Source organism: Eublepharis macularius, chromosome 19 (assembly GCF_028583425.1).
Source record: "Eublepharis macularius isolate TG4126 chromosome 19, MPM_Emac_v1.0, whole genome shotgun sequence".
NCBI lineage: Eukaryota > Metazoa > Chordata > Lepidosauria > Squamata > Eublepharidae > Eublepharis > Eublepharis macularius.
The window spans coordinates 19,101,605-19,126,394 of record NC_072808.1 but is presented as its reverse complement, the minus strand read 5'-3'; the positions used below and the strand labels follow the sequence as shown (position 1 = coordinate 19,126,394).

At 47.3% G+C, this 24,790-nt stretch overlaps 2 protein-coding genes across 3 annotated transcripts in view; one reads left to right on the top strand and one right to left on the bottom strand.

The window, feature by feature from the left end:
• On the bottom strand, positions 1-24,565 carry LOC129346231 (uncharacterized). Of its 2 annotated transcripts, none has more exons than XR_008598733.1 (3): positions 24,465-24,565; positions 2,707-2,829; positions 1-2,459 (listed from the first exon to the last, which is right to left on the bottom strand). XR_008598733.1 is itself a non-coding variant. In XM_055003568.1 (3 exons), exons 1-3 carry the CDS (start codon positions 24,534-24,536, stop codon positions 1,527-1,529), a joined length of 630 nt encoding a protein of 209 aa, XP_054859543.1. In that variant the 5' UTR covers positions 24,537-24,559; the 3' UTR covers positions 1-1,526. The 2 variants fall into 2 exon arrangements, 1 of the variants encoding a protein (XP_054859543.1); XM_055003568.1 differs by having other exon boundaries at positions 1-1,961; positions 24,465-24,559.
• VAV1 (vav guanine nucleotide exchange factor 1) overlaps positions 7,838-24,790 on the top strand; it is an 84,056-nt gene continuing 67,103 nt past the window's right edge. Inside the window, exon 1 of the mRNA XM_055003569.1 lies at positions 7,838-8,116. Coding sequence (XP_054859544.1) covers positions 7,913-8,116 — 204 coding nt within the window. The 5' untranslated portion in view covers positions 7,838-7,912. The remainder of the gene's footprint in view (positions 8,117-24,790) is intronic.

Sequence of the window (24,790 nt, the reverse complement as noted above, 5' to 3'; positions counted from 1 at the left end):
TTCCAATAGAAAAGGCTTTATTCAGGATTTTTACAGTTCAGGTCTGAACTCCATCACAGAGCTTGGTAGAAGTAACAATTCAAAACAACGGGTCAATATTATACTTGAGTTTTCCCGCGTTCCAGCAACGGTTACGTTTTGGCGCGCAGGGGTATACTGGTTCTGTGAGAACCCATTATAGTTATGGCTAAGCAGTGAGTACACAGTACTGAGTTCCCGGCATCTGGGCAAAGTAACCAAAGCAAACGCCTGGAGTCTCCAAGGTCGTCTCTAGCTCAGAGAGGCTGTGAGATAACAGGAGGCCCATCCTGGCTGGAGGAAAAACAGTTATAATGTGAAAAGAACATGGCTAATGAGAGAATACAGCAGGTTAGACATTAGACATTCAATACACTGTGGCATCAGTGACAGAATAAACAAACAAACATGGCATGGATATACACAGACATGACACTCAGTGGCATAGCGTCGGGGGGGGGCAGAGGAGCTGTCACCTCAGATGCATAATTTTTAGGGAGCTCTGCGCCGAGAAGAGACTACGCTGTGTCTGTGGGAGGCTGCCTGTGGCGCTTTGGCAGCTTGCCACACCGACGGGGCGGCCGGCTTGCTGGACGCTGAGCTGGCCGTCCTGCAGTGGCTGCTGGCTGAGGAGCATGCCAAGCTGGCAGCAGAGGTACAGGCGGCTGCCACGGAGGGCTCCCAGGTAAGGGATGGGGAGGCGAGCGGCCCAAATTGCGGGAGCGCTTCCAGGAAGGTGGCCGCTCCCTGCATGATGATGTCCCTTCCCGGAAGGGATGTCATCGTGCAGTTCTGGCAGCACGCATGCTCTTTGTGCACACATGTGGTGGTGTCAGGGGCGCCACCTCCTGCCGGGAGTTGCCCTGGGTGCTGGCAACCCACACTACGCCACTACTAGGGCTGGTTGGGTGGGACTAATTCCTTACAGCATCATACTTCTAGGGAGGGTGTGATGGGTCTGTTGTCCTAAAAATCGATTACGGCAGCTTGATTTTGAGAACCTGCAGAGATTGTTCACCCCTGTCTTTTGGTCTTTCTTTCCCAAAATCCATACCCCCCTATATGTACTATCTTACCATCCCATGATACTACAGAGCTTTCTTGTTTGCAAAACTGAATATTCTGACAGAATTTGCCCTTAGGGCCTTAATTGGATTGATACATCCTTTCACACCCTGCTTGAACGCAAGTCCTTTGAAAATATAAGGGATATAAGGGAAAATATAAGGGACACTTGTTCGTCAAGTGTAGGGAGAAGCAATGTTAGCCAAGAAACGTAGTTTAAAAAGACAGCGCTGGCAGAGATCACTCCTTAGAGGGATTGTTAATTTCATCTTCACTTCCCTGAAGGCTCTGTCAATTTCACCTCTCCAGTCTAAAACTGTGTGGGATTGCAACCAGAGGGCAGAGAGGAATGGAAACAGGCTGGAGCTGCCTTCCAGAACCGGGCTTGGACCTGGAGAGGTGATAATGGGCTGAAGTTTCCCTTCTGGCATTTCACAGCCCCTTCATACAGCTCCAGCCTTTCCCTGCTGCCAGCTCTGTCTTTTTAAACTGCCCTTCCCGGCTAACATTACATCTCCTGACATGTCTTCTTCACGTGTCAGATGTCTCGTGTAGACTCTCAGAGTCAAAGCTTCCTTGGTCAGACAAGGGAGCTTTGACTCTCTGAAGCTCATACTTTGAAAATCTAGTTGATCTCTAAGCAGCGCCAGCTCCAGCGGGGCCACGGGTGGCGCATTGGGCAAGCCCAGGGCGCCGAGGGGTCCTCGTCGAGCTGTTCGATGGTGAATGTGCTGCCAGGCTCGAGCAGCAGGGCATCCTTCAGGCAATGCACACACCCCGCCGGCGCATCCAGGTTGGCCTCCAGGTTGGCATCGGAGCCGGGCGAGCTGGCCTCCTTGATGGAGTTGGTCAGGTGGGAGGAGCGGCCGCTGCTGTCTCTAAGGTGCAAGGGACCGAGAAGAAAGGGAAATCAAAGTGCCCCAGAGCCTGACATTAAATAAGATGGGGATATGCCAAGGGGGCAGCTTGCAGTGTCCTAATATTGCAGTATTCCTAATAAAGTATATGAGTGTAAGAGATTTGAGCTTCAAAAGGATTTGAGGAAGGGCTGCTCCTGTGGACTGGCAGAATAGAGGCTTTGTGTGCTAAGTTACGGGCAAAGACTTCCTTGTAGAGATGCAAAGATTCTCTAGAAAAGATTTGGCTACTCCAAAGGAAATGGTGAGAGAGATCAACACTAATGTCGTGCAAAACTCTCGCGAGAAGACGCTATCTTCCGTGCTTTTTGTGTGACTAGATTTTCGCAACATCACGGAAGCAGGTTAGTAGTGTGAAAACGGCCCTGCTTGTATATTATGATGGGGGGGGGGCATCTTGCCATTCATGGTGACTGCTTCCACATGGGAGGAGAGCCCCCCCCAACGATGTTCCTCGACCTGAAGGAGTAAGAAAGGAAGAGGTAAAAGATCCATGGACTGCAGAGGTAATTGCCTGACTTCCTCCCTTTCCCAGGTGAATGCCTACGGAGCAGGCCTGAAGAGCGGCTTGGCAGGATGCCCGGCTTCCTTCACCATAGATGCCAAGGGGGCTGGGCAAAGAGGCCTTCGCCTGATTGTGGAGGGTCCAGGGGCAGCCAAGTATGAGTGCTGGTATAAAAGTGATGGCACCTGCTCCGTGACCTACCTGCCCATGAGACCGGGCGAATACATCATCAGCATCCTCTTTTCCGAAATCCACGTGCCAGGCTCTCCCTTCAAAGCCAAGGTCGTGCATCCACTCGACTACCTGAAGCGCGTCGAACCAGGGCTGGAACACAGGGAGGCAAAGCTGGGTAAGGGAAAGGGCTAAACTCGGGACGGAAGACTAAGGTCCAAAGAGAGAGCTCAGATTTTTTTGGTAAGATCTTTATTGGAGAAATTAAAGACAAAAGTATTGCGGCTTACTTGCGTATCCTAGAATTTTTCCACACTGAATGTGTTTATCTTGAATTCTAAATAAATTATTTTGTTCATTTATTTATTTGCTTCATTTGTAGCCCACTTTTTTTCATCAAGAATGAGGGAAGATGACAAGGTCATAAAACCAATTCAATAAGCGAATCCGTACTATGGGAGACACAGGACTTTAACACAGATTTAACAGTCGCTCCTTAATTTTAGTGATTTCTGACTTGGCCAAATATAGGCCTATTTAATTGATGATAATCATATCAAGCCTGAATTCTCCCTAGCTATGGTACTTTGGTCACAGCATGAGAAGGCAAGACTCTTTGGAAAAGTCAATAATGCTAGGAAAAGTAGAAGGCAGTAGGAAAAGAGGAAGACCCAAAATGAGAGGGCTTGATTCGATAAAAGAAGCCCCGTCCTCCAGTTTGCAAGATCTGAAAAAATATGTTAATGATAGGATGTTTTGGAGGCCTTTCATTCATACAGTCGCCACAGGTCAGAGGCGACTTGATGGCACACAACGCACAGAGAATGGTCACTTAGAGCTAGAATCAGTGAGCGGCAAGCAGATGAAGGAATACTGGATCACTAGGGGAAATGCAACAAGTAAATCCTCTAGCATCTTTGAACATGTCCTAGCCCTACTTGTCAAACAGTATTTGGAGATACAACGGGGAGTGCTGGGATTGGTTGGAATTGTGTGGTTATATAAGCATTAAACAGTTTCTACTTATGAAGATACTTGCAGGCGCATTGGGAATTATTCATGGAATGACTGTTGCGCCCCCACCCACCCCCCGCCAGCTTTGCCTATTGCACTGACTGAACCAGAGATCAGGTATCTTGAGGAAAGGAACAAGTGGTTTGAAAGGTTGTATGCGCACGTAGAACTACACCAAGCTTTTTTGTGCTCCATGTATTCATTTAACACAGTGCCCCCAGTGGCAGGCAATCTCTCAGCGGTTTACCCGATTGCCCCTCCAGTTGCTGGAGACCAATGGGAGGTTTTGGGCTGCCCAGAGACTGCCCGCCACTGGCAGGCACCCTGGGGACACGTGTGGCACACATGCTCCCAGCGGATGTGATGACATCACTTCCGGAAGTGACATCATTGTGCCACCCACAGGAGTGCTCCCACGCTTCATTTGGGACCAATTTTGGCCCCAAACAGGCTGATTCCCAGAACATGGGAGCACTCTTGCAGCCAGTGTGGTGATGTCACTTCTGGATGTCACTTCTGCAAACACTGAGAAGACACACACGCAGAAGGCACAAGGTAAGCGCCAGGTCCCCACCATCACCAGGAGGATATAGGGACCTGGCAGCCCTACCTAGGACCCTTTCCTCTGTTGTAGAGGATGCTCAGGTGGAAGTTTCAAATCCAAAGCTCCTCTTAGGCTTGTCCCAGGAGAGGAGGGGAATACCCAGAACATCTCGAGAGGAGCACAGCACCAAGCTTACTGTCATGTTTGACTGTACCCATTCATCTGTGCCAATATTTCTTTTGTCAAGTACATGCTCAGTTGCCATAACTCTGTATGCTTAATTGCCTGGTATAACTCCATTTCCTGTTGCCAGTGTTCTGGTGGCTTCTCACACGTTCCCAGGTGGCTGTTGTCTATTTACAGCTTCAAACTTCCTTCCAGACTATGATGCGTCTTCTCTCTTCGTAACGTGATAGCACAAATATGCACAATGTTCTCACACAGAAAGAACAACAATGAATTGTTTGGCCATTGGGAGGGGGGAGGAAAGTCGGGTAGAACAGGGATTTCCCATGTTGCCATTCTTGTCAAACTTCTACTAGAACTACATAGCTGCTTACCTTACTCCTAAGTAGACCTTTGGACCTGAATATGGAAAGAACTGATTCCTGAATAAAAGTCATTTAACCAAGGACCTGTGTCTTGCTATAATGAACCAGGGGTTTGTCTGCTATATTGTCATCCAGAGCCTGACACTTAACTTGTTGGGTGCAGGATGCCGGCTTTGATCACCCACTGCGCTCCCACTGCCAGATCCTTTCTCACAGCAATATTTCAACCCCGCAAGAGGTTTGCCACTGCAGTGATCCCACCGCTGCCGTGGGCCCTGAGCAAGTAACAGCAGGTACTTCTGGTCCTGTTCTGTGGCTACAAAGACAGCCGAACAAAGTGATTGGATCAATAGCTGCATTTCAGTCTGGCGGGTGTAGAATCACATGTTGAATGCTTCCCCTACTGTAGGCAAACCCCTTGCAAGAGGAAAACGAGCATACCAGGGAGGGCACTGATCTAGAATCCTTCTCCCTAACGTCCCCTCCCATATGCACAAAGTTTTATATAGAGGAGCAGCCGGAAGGGGGCAGGTGTGACATTTTTTTACTTGCACTTGGAAGTGGTACAATCTATTCTACCACCTCCCTTTGCTGAATGTGTAGATCGAGTCATAGCATGTGCGCATCACACAGGCACCTGTTTCACATATTCGAAGCACTCTGGCGGTGTTGGCAAACACAAATTAATGGGGGTGTTGTGGCTACATGTCCCTGGCAAGGGAACTGACAGCAGCTTCATGGGCCAGTTTAAGGTCACAAAAACAGTACGGGCCGGTGTGGATCTTGGAGGCACAAAACTCCCCTTGTGCATTGAATACAAAATCCTCATGTTGTCCCTTAACAGACACAAGGATTTTATAACATACAGATTGGCTCTCGACTATCTCAAAAAGATAATACCCATCATGGGTTCCCGAACATTCGTGGAAATGGCACAGTTTGCCATCAGTTCATCTCGTTTCCTGGGTCAGGATGCCCCACCCTGTGTTACAAAGTAAAAATAGGAATTACGGTAAGTGAACCAAAATGCCAAAAACAACCGTTGCCGTGATATGCTTACTATATAGAATATTTTATACCACAATAAAAGTAATTTCATACAATTTATAAAAAATTTCTTTATATGTAATGTTTAAAAGCATATATTCCGTTATGGTTACATGTGTGAAAGGCAACACATCAAAAACACTTTTGCAATAGGCAAACAAAGTGCCAAGTATATAACAATTTTCTTATATAAATTTTTTTCTTATATAAATATAAAGTGTTTGTGCCTAATGATGACAAATTAGTGTCTGAACAAGTAACCAATTTTATAATTCAAATACTACCTTTCTGAATGCTGCAATATATATCAAAGTTCAAAATTCTTCATAGGATGATCCAACAAGTAAAATTCTATGTAAAGTGTAATAACTGCGATGGGGAGCCAGCAAATTCACCCGTTTCAAATCTTCATCCTGGCAGTTATTAATGTAGTAATAATGAAGTACAAAGATAATCAAGAGCTTTGAAAAAATTCTCAATATGTTTCAACAACCATCGGCAGCCATTCCATTTAAGCAGGGCTTTTTTTCAGCAGGAACGCGGGGGAACAGAGTTCCGGAACCTCTTGAAAATGGTCACATGGCTGGTGGCCCCGCCCCCTGATCTCCAGACAGAGGGGAGCTTAGATTGCCCTTCGCGTGGTGCATTTATGTGGCAGCGAAAACTGCAACAGCTTCAAGTGGAAATCACAGAAACCTCCTACACTAGCAAATTAGTACTCTAAGTACCAATTCTAAGTACCAATTCTCTACATTGTAGAGAAAATCACAGATGGCCTCCTTCAAGCTGAAATATACCCCAGAACAACGGATTTTACAGGAAAATGGCTCCCCTTCATTGAACATATAGCCAAGATCGACATACAACCAAAAAATCCAGTGTACCAGGGCTTTTTTTCTAGGAAAAGAGGTGGTGGAACTCAGTGGGTTGCCAGCACAGGGGGCAACTCTTGGTGGAAGGTGGTGCCCCTGGTACCACATGCGCAAGTGCAAAGTGTGCACACACCCCCAGGACCACACAATGACATCACTTTGGGTCAGCTGGAACAAGGGGGGAGTTTTTAAAAGTTTAAATCACCCTCTGCAAAAATGGTCACGTGGCTGGTGGCCCCGCCCCCTGATCTCCAGACAGAGGGGAGCGGCGCGCCGCTCAAGCGGCGCGGTGGGCGATCTCAACTCCCCTCTGTCTGGAGATCAGGGGGTGGGGCCACCAGCCACGTGACCATTTTCAAGAGGTTCCGGAACTCCGTCCCACCATGTTCCAGCTGAAAAAAAGCCTTGCAGTGTACCAAAGCATGATGTTATGAAAATTTCAAATCTATACATTCTAAGTCGGACCTTGCAGATCAATAAATGAGATGTGCAAACAACTTAATCATTTGGTTTGTCTTAATACATCTTATCCTCCTGAACAATCAACAACAAAATAAAGTTTTCAATCTCATGTAACATCGAAAGAATTCACGCAGATAACCTGAGTTATTGACTCAACAGACATATAACATAGGAATGCCAATAATGTACCTTGCAGCAGCTTTTGTTATCTTTAATGTTATTGTTGTTTATCTTTAATGATATCGTTGTTATAAGAAATTAAAATCAATGTTAATCAATGTTTTTTATAAAAAAAGGATACAGAAGCTGGTACAGGACCAAACAGGAGAAGGGAGTGGAGCCTATTTCACTCGTCCACCCAGCATCAAACTACGGGCCAAGCTACAAGCGATGAATGACACTTGCCTGGCAAGTGAACAGACTCACGTGTATATGTATTCCCCCCTGTTCACTTGCCATTCACTTGCGCTCCACTTGATCACTTTTAGCTTGGCCCTGAGCCACTGCTCTCTGTAGAGGGAGGCGGATGTTTTTTTTAATTACTGATGGCTCCTCCTTGGAGGTGGGGTGAGGCACCCCAGCCCCCACCCAGTCTTCTTCTTTGTGGTCTAGTGTCAGTTGCAAAAGAGGAAGCTCTCGCCTGTTACTTGGTTTCCCAGCCGTAGCACAGGGTGTGCTGCAATAAGTAGCATCTCGCAGGCCGCTCTGACCCCTCGCTCCTTGGAGGGGGTTTTGGTGGGGAGGCCATGGAGCTGTGGAAGCAATGTGCTCATTGGCTTATCCAGTGCCGGGTGCTGCCCTCCAACCACCGAGTGACCTGGGAAGGGGCTCAGGTCTGCGACTTGGCCCAAGCCTTGCGCGATGGAGTCCTCCTCTGCCAGCTTCTCAACAACCTCCTGCCCCATGCTGTCAACTTGCGGGAAATCAATTTGCGCCCTCAGATGTCCCAGGTGAGTGAGGCGGGCGGGGGAGTTGGGAGGGGTCTTAGCAGTATATGAGGAAAGAACACCCCTTGTTTCGGGGGAAAGGGGAAAGAAAGAAGAATCATAGAATCACAGGGTTGGAAGGGACCTCTAGGGTCATCTAGTCCAACCCCCTGCACAATGCAGGAAATTCACAACCACCCCCACCCCCACACACCTTCAGTGACCCCTGCTCCATGCCCAGAAGATGGCAAAACACCATCAGGATCTGTAACAAAACTGGCCTGGGGGAAATTGCTTCCTGACCCCAAGGTGACGATCGGTCTTACCCTGGGCATGTGAGAACGGCCATGAGAACTAAGCACTGATGTGGCCCTTCCTGCCCTCCCTCTCACGATCTGCCCAGGTTCACAGAATCAGCATTGCTGTCAGGTGGCCATCTAGCCTCTGCTTGAAAACCTCCAAAGAAGGACAGCCCACCACCTCCCGAGGAGGCCTATTCCACTGAGGGACCACTCTATCTGTCAGGAACTTCTTCCTAACGTTTATTTGTACTTTTCCTCAGTCTTGCCACCTTTGTGGAGATGAATTTATTACATTTTTATCCCACCCTTTCTTCAAGGAGCGCATAGAGATTCACCCTGCCCATATTTGATCTGCACAGCTATCCTATTCGGTAGATGAGGTGAACAGAGAAACTGGCCCAAAGTTACCCAGCAAGGTTAAACATCTGAAGCTGTGTTTCCCCCCACTTCTGGTTTAATATAACCACTAGGCGTGCCAGTCCCTGAACCAGGATTCGGCCAACATGTTCAGACAGAAAGAAATATCTGTCATGGGACCCAGGAAGGAAGTAAAAGACGTCAAAGCACAGGATGCGAGGGAATCAATGATACGGATACGATGAATAAATGTGTGGGGTGACAGCTGGAGAGGAACAGGAGATAGCACGGGGATCCAGAAAATAAGACGTTGGGGGGAGGGACCTCAGTTAATCTGTACTTTGGGGGTTGAATCCCATAACAAAAGGGTTAATGAGGAAGTCATTATTACAGTGTGATCTCATATATGTGGGTGGGGAGTATTGGTTTTCTGCTGGTATCTGATGTGAAGCAAGGAGGAGGAGGTGGGCTGGTGGTGGACAGATGGGGTGGGGGGACTGGTGCTGCCTGCTCTCTGCTGGGAGGGCAAAGATGTGCTGATGTTCTGTGTAGAGTTGCCAGCTCCAAGTTGGGAAATTCCTGGAGATCTAGGGGGTGAAAACTGGAGAAACCTGGAGAAAGTGGGGTTTGGGAAGGGAAAAGACCTTGGCATGGCAAGGAGCCCACCCCCCAAAGTAGCCATTTTCTCTAGGAGAACTGATCTCTGTGGCCTGGAAACCAGGTGTAATTCCGGGAGATCTCCAGCCACTACCTGGAGGCTGGCAACCCTAGTTCTGTGGCTGCTCGAGATGGCAGATGAGACTAAAGCTCATTTCTGACTCACAGCGACCCAAATCTAGAACAACATTTTTGAGATACAGGCTCTGTTCAGTGGCTCAAGAGTCCTGCACCAGAAGACACAAGCTGCGATCAGAATAAATTAGGATGTGTGACAATTAACCAGGACGCAGGTAGTTGTTTGCTTAGACAGAACATGGTTTTTGATAGGGGCTGAAACATGGCAGTGGAGAAGTTGAGTGGTGATAAGGGCAGAAGTCTAAAGAGTACCGTGAGAAGCACCCCTCTCCTCTCCCTCATGTTTTGCATTTAGGTAGGAACAATCAAAGGCATACTTATAGGATGGGGGAGACTTGTCTTGGCAGTAGTACACGTGAAAAGGATCTGGGGGTCTTAGTAGGCCATACACTGAAGATGAGTCAGCAGTGTGATGCAGTAGCTAAAAAAACAACTGCGATTTGGTGCTGCACCAACAGAATTGTAGTGTCCAGATCACATGAAGTGATGGTATCACTTGACTCGGTTTTGGTTAGACCTCGCTATTTCAGTTTGGGGCACTGTCATTTAAGAGGTTGACAAGCTGGAGCGTGTCCAAAGCAGAGCAACAAAGATGGTGATGGGTCTGGAGACCATGTCCTATGAGGAAAGGTTGAAAGAGCTGGATATGTTTAGCCTGGAAGGAAAACAACTGAGAGGTGATATGATAGATGAAGGGGTGTCACATAGAGGACTGAGTGGAGTTTTTTCCTGTTGCCGCAGAGGGTCAGACCAGATCCAATGGGTTAAAATGAAAACAAAAGAGTTTTCAGCTAAACTTTAGGAAGAACTTCCCAGCAGAGCAGTTCCTCAGTGGAACAGCCTTCCTTGGGAGGTGGTGGGCTCTCCTTCTTGGGAGGTTTTTAAGCAGAGGCCAAATGGCCATCTGATGAGCAGTGATGATTCTATGACTCTATGAATTTAGGAGAGGGAGGGCAGGGAGGGATGAGCCGGTGCGCAGCTCTCGTGACCCTATCACCATTGGGGTCAGGAAGGAATTTTCCTCCAGGCCAGATTGGCCAGGGAGAATGGAGGGTTTTTGTCTTCCTCCTGGGGTAGTGGGGGGTAGCTATGAATTTCCTGCATTGTGCAGGGGGTGGACTAGATGACCCTTGGGTATCCCAGCTCTATGTTTCTACGTTTCTCTGGGGTCAGGAGATGCTGCCTTTGCCTTTCAGGTATCTTCTCCTCAGGACCAGCAAGATAAAACCTGCTCTGTGAGGTTTATAAATGAAAATGATGACCTAGGATTTCTCAAGACCTTTTCCAGCCAACAGGGACAGGGTATCATTAGCTGCATGTTCTCTCGTGACATTTGGCTGAACGCAAACAAAAAGCCAAACTATAGACTAGGAGTCTTTCCACATGGCGATTTCCCTGTGGTTTGGGCGCCAAACTGCAGTGGTTTTTTTTCCGCATTTCCTCATGTCATCATTTTCCATACGTTGTCTTTCCATAGTTTCTTCATTGTTCCTTTCTCAAATGGGATCAAAGGTGGTTTGAGAAAGCATGGAGAAATAAGGAGGAAACCACAGAAAGGCAAATGGAAAACAACTTCACGAGGAAGCCTGGAGTAAAACTGCTGCAATAAGCCTCTGACCTGGATAGCCCAGGCAAGCCGGGGCCGTTTTCACATGGCTTACCGGCCACGGAACATCGTGCCAAGCTCCCGGAATGACAGCGTCTTCCTTGTGCAATTTCGCACGAGTTCTCGTTGAAATCACGCCAGGAAGACGCTGTCATTCCAGGAGCTTGGCGTGATGTTCCGTGGCCGGTAAGCAGTGTGAAAACGGCCCAGATCTCAGGAGCTAAGCAGGTTCATCCATGGTTAGTAACTGGATGGGAGACCTCCAAGGAAGACCAGGGTTGCAGAGGCAGGCAAAGGCAAGGGATTAGCAGAGGTGAAAACACCAGTAGAGGTCGCCATAAGTCAGCTTTGACTTGACAGCACTTTCCGCCACCACCAAGCCTCTGTGTGGAAAGACCACAGGTAGACAGATTTCTGATCTGATCCAGTGTAACCATTTTGTGCTATATTGCCAGTAACCCTGTTCTGTCACCATTGGCACGGCACTTAGTCCCCACAAAATTCTTGCAGGGTAGCCTTAGCAACAGACTGGGATCAAAAATTCAAATGTCACCCCTCTCCCCCCATTTCCTATAGTTCAGTCATTCCGTCCTGTGCTCTTGTGCTATTCCTACTCATTTCAGTGGGCCTTCCCAGGACATTTTCCCCTCTAGATCAGATCAGAATATCTTCTACTCTGCTGCCCATAATGGCATGCCAGGTCTGCTGCCTGAGACACCCTCCTTGTGCCAAGAAAGCTAGTTTCGCAAGACATTCTGCTGCTGGGATTATCTGGATCTGCTTCCAGAAGTCCTGTTTCTGATGGCCAGGCTATAGGAAATGCAGTCTCCAAGGGCCATCAGTCTGAGTGGAGAAGTGAAGGGTCTTGAATATTGTTCCTGCCATGTGGCTTTCTTTATAAAATCAAACACACATACGCTAGCTGTTTCAACATATGTTCAAGAGGGTAAATCAGGTACCCTGAGGAGAAAAAAAAAAACCATTGTAGCAGGGTGGATTTTCAAGCAGGTAAAATGGCCAACAGAGAACAAGTTCATATTCTCCTTCTTTGCCTCTGCTTGAAACTCCAGCTTCCAAGTTTGAGTTCTTGTTTTGTTTTTAAGCACAGAGCTTTCTTTATGTGTATCAGTGTGTAAATTGTAGGTTGCTCCTAAGACATTCAATTTATTCTTCACAAGGAAAATGGATAGACTCTTCTCCTTCAGAGATTACATATTATTGGTTGGAGACAGAGTTCGTAAAAAAAAAATCTATAGAAAAATGGCAATTGTACGGTAGTAACACCAAAGCCAGTTGGACTTCTCAATAGCAAAATGCAAAGTCTGGCATTTGCATAGGCAAATTCTTTATTTGTGTATGGATTATGGAGGCTGATAAGAAGCAGCAGGCGGCTCCAGGTCATAACAATATGGCCTTATGCACCACCAAAATTTTCCTGCATCCATTTTATCTCAGTTGTCGTTGCATTGATGTGCATGGCCTAACTTCTCCAGTATTTTACAGGACTGTATGCATGGGGTGATTCCCCTTCATATGTGGCAGTCTTTCTCAAAAGTTTGGAATTCAAACTTCACCTCTTTCTAAACTTAATCCACCCCCTTCCCAAAAAAGTGCAGCAAAACATCATAGTCCCCAGATCATCTTATGAAGCCAGACAGGTCCAAACTAGAGTATTTATGTATTAGATGAAGGGATGTTAAATATATATATATTTAGCAGAGGCATACACACGCACTTCCCCTGCCTTTCAGAGACCCCATTCTCTTGACTGGCTCTAGTCTCACTCACCTAGTTTTGAAGTAAGCAGGGAAAGGAGCTGGCACTCCGAGTCAAACTACACGAGATGCCAGACACGTGTTCTTCATGTGTCGGGTCCCACAAGGTTCCTTGGGTAGTGTAGTCTTACAAAGAACAGCTGCTTGATGTGATTCTCTGCCAGGGAGAAGAGCAGTGGTGGGGTTCTCTATCTTGCAAAAAGCTGCCCTAATTTCCTGCCTCCTGTTACATCCCCCCCCCTCCAAGCTCCCAGAGGAAAACCTGAGCTGAGGCTTTTTGCAAGAGACAGAGAGATTCCCCAGCAGAGAATCGTATCGAGCGGCTGTTCTTTGTAAAACTACCCAGGGAACCCTGAGGGACCCGACACACGCCCAGGCATCTTGTGTAGTTTCACTCTCAGGGCACTTGGGATGGTAGAGGGGCATACTCCCCTGGGGTGTTTGGGAGAGTGCAGGAGCTGCTGTGTTCAGACCGAAAAGTGCTCTGCCAGTTAACCTGAAGCAGATCACTGTTGTTACAGTTGCCAACTAACTAGAAAAAAGCAAAAATCAGACCTAGCTGGGTTTGGGGCCTCTGAACCAGTTTCCAGAATGTTTAAATGAAAGCCAGAATTTTAAGTTACAATGTTAAGCTGGTGCTCAGAATGTTTTCAAAACAAAAACACTCAACATTTGTGTGTAAAGACTAGAGATGGGCACAAACCGGGGGAAAAACGAACCATGTGGTTCGTGGTTTGTCAAATTTCATGAACCACGGACTTTCACGAACCTGCCCCTGGTTCGCGAACCGGTTCATTTGGTTCGTGAAAACGTCATGTCTAGGTCAGAAAATCATCACTTCTGGGTGAGCAGAAAGTCACTTCCGGGTCAGCAGAAAGTCAGCAGGAAGTTCATCCCCTGTCGCCTAGGAAACTGATTGATTGGCACCAGGCTGTCTGCAGTGACGAACCAAAAAATGAACCAAACGAACCAGCCTAAAAGTTCGTGGTGGTTCGTCAGAAATGGGATCTGACAAACAGTGGTTCACGAACCATGAACCGGCCTGGTTCATGCTTAATTTTGGTTCATGCAGATGGGAATCCATCCAGACTGATGCTTTTGGTCTTCCAAAGTCCATTCCTCAGCTCTGCCTCTGTTGCAGGTTTTCCAAGATCCCAGCCCATATTTTCAGAGATATCCCTACAAGCTACAGCAACAAACAGTTCATCTCATTATAAGCAAATCACTTTCCCTCGATCTGATAATCTGCCATATTACAAATACATCAGTTTCACAAACCCTGAAACATATTTTAACTTTCTAAGTCATTTAAATTTGTGACTTCATAGTACTACACTGCTATACAAAAGCTAACCTTTAACAGTTTTTAAATTATAAGCTATCACTAGCAAAACTTGAGGGGGAAGAATTCCTCTAAAGCATTTTTATTTTGTTTTATTAAAAACATTTGAATGCTGCTTTTCCACCCCAAGGAGGCAAACATGAAAATGTTTGAATGTTAAAACAGCATTTAAAATAATATATAAAGTAATTAAATAAAGACATATAAACACATAAACACACACCTTCAAAACCAGGGAAGAAGGACAAAGCAGTTATTGGGGGTATGCCAAAGGAGGGGGGGGAGTCTTTAGACAATAACAGAGGGAGACAGATGAATCTCCCTGAGTACGGTTGCCAAATGGTCCCCAAAAAACACTGAATTGGGGTCCCGGCACTCACTGTTGAGTTCTCCACTGCGTACGTGTAATGTGCACGTGTGCTCCCAGGCCCAGCATGATGTGTCCCTTCCAGAAAGTGATGTCATTGCTGGGGCACAGGAGGCCCAGCGGGCGGCTGGCAGGCAGTTTCCCAGAAGAGCACGTGCACTGAAGAACTCAACAGTGAGTGCCAGGACACCCATCCACTTTATCCTGTGCACGTAGGGATCCCGTTCCCCCAGTGGGGGTGGGGGATCCCCTGCTTGCACCTTTTGCCCCCCCCCCACTTAACTGGCTGGCTGGGAGAAAGGCGGGGAACAAGCCTTCCAGGTGCAGTAGGGATGCCCTGCCTCCACCCTCCACCCCCGCTTCCCTGGCCAGCGCGGGGAGTGTACCTTCTGTGTGCGCTCCCCTGCGGTGCTACATGCTTCCGTGTGCTGCAGCCGCCTGCATTGGGCCCATTTTGGCCAAGATCAGGCCCAGATTGTGGCTGCTGCAAAATGCAGGAGCGCTCCTGCCCTCCACAGTGGCCCAAAATGCACTTGTTTCAGCCCAGATCGAGCTCATTTTGGGCATGTTTTGGCACAGATCGGGCCTGTTTTGAGCCACTGCAGCGCACAGGAGCGCTCCTGCGCTGTGCAGCGGCCCAAAATGGGCCCGTTTTGGCATGGATCGTGCCTGTTTTGGGCTGCTGCGGAGCACAGGAGCGCTCCTATGCTCCACAGTGTCTCAAAATGGGCCAGATCCATGCCAAAACAGGCCTGAAACGAGCCCAATTTGGGCCGAAACTGGCGTGTTTTGGGCCACTGTAGAGGGCAGGAGCGCTTCCGCACTCCGCAGCATCTGCAGTCTGGGCCCCTGCAAAGCAGGGGGCTGCATGATGACGTCACTCCCCAGAGGCCCTAGGGTGTGCTCCCAGGGCCAGTGCGACGATATCACTGACATCATAGCACCACTCCCAGAGCGTTCAGGCGCTTCACAATGGGTTGATTTGGGCCCCAAATGGGCCGAATTGAGCCCATTTGTGGCCCCAGTCTGAATACCATAAAGTGTATGTGCGCTCCCCAGTCTGGCACGATGACCTCACTTCCTGGAAGTGATGTCATCACACCAACACGGGGCTACATGTCATCATACCAGCACAGGGCCACGTGTGCACTTTGTGCGCATGCAAGGAGCATCCAGGGAGCACCAGGAAGGTAAGAGCTGCTCCTGCTGGGAGGGTAAGAGGGCCTGGCAACCCTACGCTCACAGCAAGGAGGACGGGCAGGCCGGCAGGCCACTTCCCCAGTGCACCAGGAGCTGGGATGTCCGTACAGTATTTTAATCCCATTTCCCCCCAGAAAGTCCGAGAAAAAAACAGACTGTCTATGGGAAAACCAGACACCTGGCAACCTTGTATCTGAGGGGGAAGTTCCAAAGTTTTGGCGCCAGGATCACGAAGAACCTTTCTTGGGTTGCTACCTGACTGGTCTCAGATTGCTCATTTAACATATTACAGACTGTAGCTGGATGAGATTTTCTAGTACCTCAGAGATCTGGGCCCCTGCCCGAACTAAAAGAAAGCTCTTCTCAAATGCTCCATTTGTGAGGGAATTCAGCCATTACGCATTTCCACTGACATACTATTGTCATTCCTCCAACCATTTAAAGGCCTCTTAGGGCCAAGCTACACATGACGAATGACACTTGAACGGCAAGTGGATTGAGTGGAGGGCAAGTGAACAGGGAGAAATACACTTGCTGTTCAAGTGTCATTCGTCATGTGTAGCTTGGCCCTCAGTTCCTCACCATATTTCTGGATAAACTGTTATACTGCCACAAATTATATTGTGGTTTATATGTCTGAGAAGTGCGAAAATTGTTTTGACCGTTTTAGCCACGCGTAATTGACATATCAGTCGTCAGTCCCCCTGGTAGCCAGGGCCTACACCGAAATTTGGGCACATAACACTTAAAACCAACTCAGTACAAATAAATACTTTTAAGGATATCTGACATATTTCGGTCTTTGCTGTTTCAAGCAGATTAGGATAGCCCCCTCCCCTGATATCCGTATTCTGTCCATGGATCTGCTGGGTCGCCAATCCAGACAGGAAAATTCTTGGAGATTTGGAAGGGAGGGCAGAGTTTGGGGGCAGGGGAGCTCAGTAGAGAAGGGATGCTGTAGAACCCACCCTTTTCAGCTGACTTTTTCTCCAGAGGAATTCATCTCAGTGGTCTGGAGATCAGTCATAATTTTAGGAGAAGTCCAGGCCCACCTGGAGGTTGGCAACCCTAGCTGGCCCATGAAAACAGTTTGCTGAGCATCTGGCTCAAGCCCACCGTCATGTGCACAAACAGAAGTGCTGGTGCTCACCGCAGGGATGAGGGCCACATGACTGCCTTGCCATTGCTGTGGGCACACTTGAATCCGAACTGTTCGCCTGACGGAACACAAGTTCTGCGGTGCATCTATGGGTCCCAGTGAAAGAGCCACAAAATTTACATCACTCGCTAGCTGAGCTTGGGTTTGCCATTTCCTTTATGAGCTCTCTAGATCAGGATACAGATATTCGCTGTAGCTCTTTGCATGAACAAAACCCATCTCTCAACTGATTTGCTATTCACCTATCGCCCTCTCGAGTCACACTCTGGAAGCTAAAGCATTCTCCTGTGCCTGTTAATCCATGAGGGATAGGTTGGTTTAATTATAGACCCATCAGCAAAAGTTATGGTCCAGGTAAATTTGTAGAAATTATTCCTGAGGGGCAAGCTACACATGACGAATGACACTTGAACGGCAAGTGGATTGAGTGGAGGGCAAGTGAACAGGGAGAAATACACTTGCTGTTCAAGTGTCATTCATCATGTGTAGCTTGGCCCTAAGACTATAATGTAATGTACAACACGGTTCATAATAAACTAGGTGGAGGAAGAATCAGCACAGCTCATGCAAAAGGAGATAAGCATCATTTAATTTTTTAAAATTTGTTAAGCATACAAAAAAGAGTAGAATCATAGAATCATAGGGTTGGAAGGGACCACTAGGGTCATCTAGTCCAACCCCCTGCACAGTGCAGGAAATTCACAACTACCCCCCCACACACACACACAGTTATACCTGCTACATACCCAGAAGATAGGTTTATCTATCTATCTATCTATCTATCTATCTATCTATCTATCTATCTATCTATCTATCTATCTATCTATCTATCTATCTATCTATCTATCTATCTATCTATCTATCTATCTATCTATCTATCTATCTATCTATCTATCTATCTATAGTCTGCCTTTCTCACAGAAACTCAAGGTGGATTACCTAGTGTGAGATTAGTACAATCAGTAGCAAGGACAAGGGCAGGCATTTCCATACAGCGTCAAGGACATTTCCATAAACAATGTCATAGGGTAAATGAATATAAGTTTACAAAGCAAAGCATTAGCAAGGATCCAATATGGGGTTGAAGAATTGCTGAAACAGAACATAATCAATTCTAGGATTGACATTAGACAACATAAAGCACAAGTAGAATATAGTACATACTTAAAGCAATAGATAATATGTAAAGCAACATAATGACGGAGTCTATGGTTCCTAACTCATTAGTGAAACATCTGAGACCCCCTCCCTACAATACTGCCTTCCTATCTGAGTAAAAAGCCTTTCTGAATAATTTGGTTTTGCACTGTTTGCGGCAAGCCAGGAGAGTGGGGGGGCTCTCCTGACCTCCTCAGGCAGAGTATACAATGCCCAGAGTACACAATGTATTCTTAATTTTTTTTAAAAAAATATCAAAGTGTTCTCATTAAAGCTTCTCAGGAATTGTAGCAGACAGGGGATAAGAAGTTAACTCTTCATTTGGATTATGAATTGGCCAAAAGATAGTGTCAGTCCCTGGCAGTTCGGTCCCTCAAGCTCTCCACATTTAACACACAGGTGTTCCAGTTGAAGCAACTTTATTGAGATCCGCACAGTTCAGGATGTTCACACAAAGGTGGCAATTGGCAGAAGTGACAATTCAAACAAAGGCATTACTAATTATAGGGAAACTTCCCACCCTTCGAGGTCCGTTGACATTCTGGCGCAAAACCCTAAAGAAGTTTCATGGGAACTGATTAGTTTAGGCTAGATGTAATGCAAAGGGAAAATATCCCAGTCTCTGGGAAAAGATACAACGTTCGCTGCTAGCAGCTTGTCTTCAAGGATACTTGCTGGAAATGTGAAGGTAAATATTTTCAACAGATCACGGAGAGGCCCCACTGGCTCTCCTGCAGTTTATGTTAGCAGTTAAGACATCCTCAGATGATATATGCAGTACACAGAATATAACTTTGGCAAACAGTTAGGAACAGCACAAAATGCATAACACCAAATTGGCAGGTATGCTGGCATACATGACAGGGTAGGAGAATAAGGAGAAATTGTCTCTATTTCAAAATATTTGATGTGTTGAGAAGGGTTTACTGATCTCCAAGTGGGACCTGGAGTTCTCCTGGAATTACAACTGAACTCCAGACTATGGAGTTCAGAAAATTGGGAAAATAGCTGCTTTGGAGGGTGGCATCTATTGTATAATAACCGCCCTGAGAACATGTGTGCCATGGCTACTAGCCACAGTGACTAATGGAACCTCCACATTGAGACAGGGCTGGATCTAGGGATGCTGGAGACCGGTGCAACCGTTGTCTGGCCCTCTGTGCATGTGTGCAGCGTGCATGCACTCCTGGTGCTACGTGATGACATCACTTCCATGACATCATCACACAGGGCGGGAGGCATGCCGCCTGCATGGCAAACCGGTGGCCCCAGCGCGTGATGTGCTGCGGAGCTGGTGGCGGCGCGGGCGTGCACTGGGGTGGCTTGCTTGCTGAGCGGGCGGCACAGGGCAGCACGGCAGGCAAACCGTGTGGAGGGCCTCCTAGCCCTGTGCTCAGCCGCCCGCGTGGCAAGCAGCGGCATGCTCCTGGAGGCTGGTAGCCGCATCCGGCGCCCCCTCATGGGCAGCGCCAGGGGCAGGCTACCCCCCTGCTCCCCTCGATCCGGCCCTGCACTGAGAGGCAGTGAGCCTTTGGATACCTGTGCCAGGAGGCAAAAGCAAGAAAAGGCATCGCCATGGATACCCTGTTGTTGGTCCTCCGTAGCAACTAATTGGCCACTGTGTGACAGATTGCTGACTAGATGGACCACTGGTCCAATCCAGCAGGACTCTTCTTATGTTTCTATATGTCCTTGATAGTGATAATGTGATTTATACTCCACTTGCTCTATAGGAAACACTATCCAAAAAAATCGTCTTATGTCAGCTTTGTACTGGGACCGCAATTTTTTTTTTACAGTCACATTATGAGTGGCTTCTAGGAACCTCAAACCTCTTCCATCTGCTATCAATTCCAATTATGATAGCTAGTGACCAGAAAAACAGACATCCGTTTTAAAGCAGCTTCGCTGGCAGAAACCAGCCATTGGCAGTCCTTCTTCCAGCTTGTAAAGCTGACTCAGCTGACAGAATACTCTTTTACTATTGCATCAGAGGCAGAAGGTCTTCCCAGTCCACCCCGGGCAAGAGTTTCTGTCTGATAAACTGGAACCACTGCTGTTGCGTGAACTTGGGCCACACAGTAGATTTCTAATATAAGCTGTTTTGGGGTTGCCGTTTCCCCCACTGGGTGAATACAAAAGGCCAACTGTGGATTCTCCCAGTTGGGAGTTGGTCACCGGAACGCTGTTCGTCAGGAACCACTGCAGGTAAGAGAAGAAAATTCAATTCCTTCAATTAAGAGACTTTCTTGGCATTGAGAACTATGGGGGAGTTTATGCTATTTGGTTTGTGCATTTTTGTTGCATGTGAACTGCAAAATATAAAAGCACTTGGCACTTTTATGCTATAACAGCTATACTGTATAATTAATTAATTGTAAATTGTCGGTCCGTAGACCCTTCTGTTGTGGGTTATTGTTCCCCCAGTGGGAGCAGGGGATCTCCCGCTCTCACCCTCCACCCCCCACCACTCACCTGGCCACCAGGGAGAAAAGGCAAAGGAATAAGGACCTGGAAGTTACAACTGGTCCAGAATGCAGCAGCATACATCCTGACGGGGACGCCATTTAGGGCGCACGTCCGTCTTGTGTTATACCAGCTGCACTGGCTCCCGGTTGAGTTCCAGATCCAGTTCAAGGTACTGGTTCTAGTATTTAAAGAGAGCCAGCTTGGTGTAGTAGTTAAGAGCGCGGGACTCTAATCTGGAGAGCCGGGTTTGATTCCCCACTCCTCCACTTGAAGCCAGCTGGGTGACCTTGGGTCAGTCACAGCTCTCTTGGAGCGCTCTCAGGCCCACCCACCTCACAGGGTGTTTGTTGTGGGGATAATAATAACATACTTTGTAAACCGCTCTGAGTGGGCATTACGTTGTCCTGAAGAGCAGTATATAAATTGAATGTTGTTATTATTATTGTTGTTGTTATTCTTAAAGCCCTACATGGACTAGGACCTGCATACCTACAGGAACGCCTTTCCCATTATGTCCCCCGCACAGCCTTGCGCTCTGTGGATGAGCAGCTTCTGGTGGTCCCCAGCCCGAGGGACATTTAGCTGGCTTCGACTAGGGCCAGGGCCTTTTCTGCCCTGGCCCCAGCCAGGTGGAACGCTCTCCCAATGGAGATCCGAGCCCTGCGGGACCTTCTACATTTCTGCAGGGCCTGCAAGATGGTGATGTTCCGCCAAGCCTTTGACGATGGGCCAGCATTTTGTCCCCCTTCTGCCCTGCTCTCCTTTTGCAGCCTCCCTGGAGCTATATCATGGGGGTGCCCGTAGTTTATGGTGACTTTGCAGTAGCCTGATTTGTTTGGTGGCACCTGGAGTTTTTCATATTCTTTGGACTAATATCGTTATAATGTTTTTTATTGTATTTTTAACTGTATTTCCTGTTGAGCTGTCCTGAGCCCACTTGTGGGAAAGGCAGGGTATAAGCTGAACAAAATAAATGAATAAATAAATTAACCTCCTGAGCACACTCCCGGGGGGAGTGTCACGATGTCACTTCTGGGAGTGATGTCATCACACCACTCCAGAAGCGCTCCCGTGCTTTGCAGAGGGCTGATTTGGGGCCCAAATCACGCCCGGAGTGGCGCGATGACATCACTTCCTGGAAGAACGAAAAGGTGAATACCAGGTCCTCCCTCCCACCGGGAGGGCAAGGGGGCCTGGTAACCCTAGGCTGGTTCTATCTGTCTGCCTCATAGTTGCCCAGCAGTGTCCAGAATGTGAATCACTTTATGGCATGAGTAGTCTAGTAGGGCGGAAGGAGCTGAAGTCTTCAAAGAGCTTCCTTTAGATATGTGAAGGTCTGGAAAACTTTACTGAAGTGAAAGCCAGGTTCCTCCCCTTCTGTTTTTCAACATAAAAACTGAACATTTGGGGGCACTCTGAAAAAAATTCTACGAAATCTTTTCTCTTTTGGAGTGAATTGTTTTTCAAGTCAAGGTGTTTCTCACTGAAACTGTGTAATACGAAGATTTTTATGTAATGCAATCTACACGCATTAGATAACTCCTGCATATACGGTAGACATGCACAACAAATTCTCAAAGAAGATGTTACGAAGTGTGTAAATATTCTATGAAGCGAGTTCAGTGTTTTTCAGTGTTATGAGGTTTAACTGAATATGCTGCTAGCACCTTTGTGACTGTATGAGGAATGTTTGGTGTAGCAGTTACACCGTGCAATCTTAAGTGGAGTTACTCCAGACTAACACCATTTATTTCAATGGGTTTAGACTGGAGTAACTCTCTTTAAGATTGCACTGATAGTGTTGGACTGGGATCTGGGAGGCCTGGATTCAAATCTCTACTCTGTCCTGGAAGCTTGCCACGTGACCCTGGGACAGTCACTTGATCTCAGGTGCCTCACCTGTCTCACAGGAATAAAATGGAGGAGAGGAGAAGTATGGTAACTGCTTTGGCTCCCCGTTGGAGAGAAAGGCAGAACATAAATGATACCCCAGTAAAGCAGTATTTTAGCTCAGCCACGCAAGCTATATGTTTACTAAAGCAACCTGCAGCTCATAAGGGCCCTAACAAATAGTATTTTCTTGGCTATGTGTTTATTTACTGTAAGCAATTCACAATTGCTTAGTTGCTCTAAGAAGCTGACAGCAAGAATTCATGGCCTTTTTCAAAGATAACCTAAAGCAGGCAAATTTCTTGCAGTGTTCTCAGCGTTTGTCGGACACCTAAGTCTGATTTGCATAGCATACTTTAAAAGTAGCAAATTCAAAACAAAAGCTCGCTTTATACAGTCATACATGGGTGTTATAACAAAAGGCTGCACATGCATGTTGAATGTCTTACTGTGAAATGTCTGTTAACCAATCATGTTATAGGTTTGCCAGGTCCCCTGACTCCCCAGGGGACTCTACCTTGGCTTTTTCCTTTTTGTGCCTGTGCACAGCACAGACATGCGCTCCTGGCTTGCTTGATGATGTCACTTCCGGGAAGTGATGTCATCACGTGGGTCACAGTGCTGCCCAGGGAGCATCCCCACACTCCCCAAAGGGCCAAATTGAGGCCAATTCAGCCCGATTCGGGCCTGATTCAACCAATTCGGGCCCAAATCGGCCCAGATCCGGCCACCGCAGAGCACAGCAGTGCTCCCATGCTATGCAGCAGCCCGATTCAGGCCAAATCGGGCCTGAATCCAGCCAGGGATTGGCATCCCTAAATTGCACGAATGTTCTGATGTCTTAAATGTTATAAAGGTTGTTCTGCTCAAAGGAGGGACAGAGGAAACCATTTTTTTTGGCATAAACTTCCCTAGGGTTTTTCTCTCCTTTCATTGCAATGAAAGTGTTAAGAATCACCCCTACTCCAGCCATTTATGTCTAATTGGATAGGCTGCAGAGGGTGAACTGCTTCAGGCATAACATAAATGAAGTAAAAAATAAAAATAAAAAAGGTGTCCAAATCATACACTTCCGTTTCTTGACTGTGGAGAGGTCTTCCGGTCCTCAGAAGGCACTAGAGCTCCTTCCTCATTGGAAGTTTCCAGCCCCCCTGCAAGTCAGCACTTGGCAACGTGCCTACTTCCCTCTACTCCCAGATTAACCCGTTGTTTGGACACCACCATCCCCCACTCAAACAAACATTCAGGAGCGAGGCGCTGAGATGATGCTAGCCTGCCGCCATCTTCCAGGGCTCCATTTTTGATGTGAAAGTCACTTGAGGGAGCCCAAAGTATCCCCTGCTTTGCAATCTTCTCTCAGTCTTTTTGATACTTTGGCAAAAAAGAGTGTTCTCATCCCCCACTCAATTTGTAAAGAATAACTGGTTGTGGGTGTGGAACCCCAGAACCTTAAGCCTCCAGAGCAACTTGCCAGCTCCACTGCTTTGTTCACCTCAGGGCCAAGCTAGAAGTGACAAGTTACACTTGTATTCCTCCCTGTTCACTTGCACTCCACTCGGTCACTACGTGCAAGTGGAGTGCAAGTGGAATACATGTGAGTCTGTTCGCTTGCCGTCCAAGTGTCATTCGTCACTTGTAGCTTGGCCCTTAGTTGGCCAAGCTGCAGGAGGAACAAGCCACCCTTTCACACCCTTGAGGACGTTAACTTCCCCCCTCCTCTTACTTTGCCTTTTGTAACATGGTTGAGAGTAGGATGTGATATGGATACAGTAATCAGACTTCTAGCTTTCCATTTATAAAGGTTTGATAGAAGTATCCTGCATACATGCCAGATTATGTACGGGCAGCAGGAAAAGATGGAAAATAAAATGGCAAACCACAATCTGTCTCTCCCTGACTAGATATGTTCCTTATAGATATACTTAAAAGAACAAACAGTTAATCTTTGTTACCTTGAGTTTGAGGTTTGTGCTTCTTCCCATTGTGTGGCTACATGTGGTCAAAACGGAGTCCACGGGAGGCATGAGTTCAGAGATGAGAGCAAAACAAGAGCGCACAGGAAGAGAGTTTCCGTTTCATGCCTGGAGAATGTTTAACTTGTGCCTCCACTTTGCTGGGATGTGTCAGCTTGTGGCTAGATAAGGCGCTTCCTACAGGTTCCCTTTCAAAAGCAAACAGGAGTCCATTGATTGAACAAGGAAACTTTACTGCAGAAAAGGTCCATTATAGTCCACTGTCCTGAATAGGAGACTCAGGATGGTACATAGTCATTGTTACC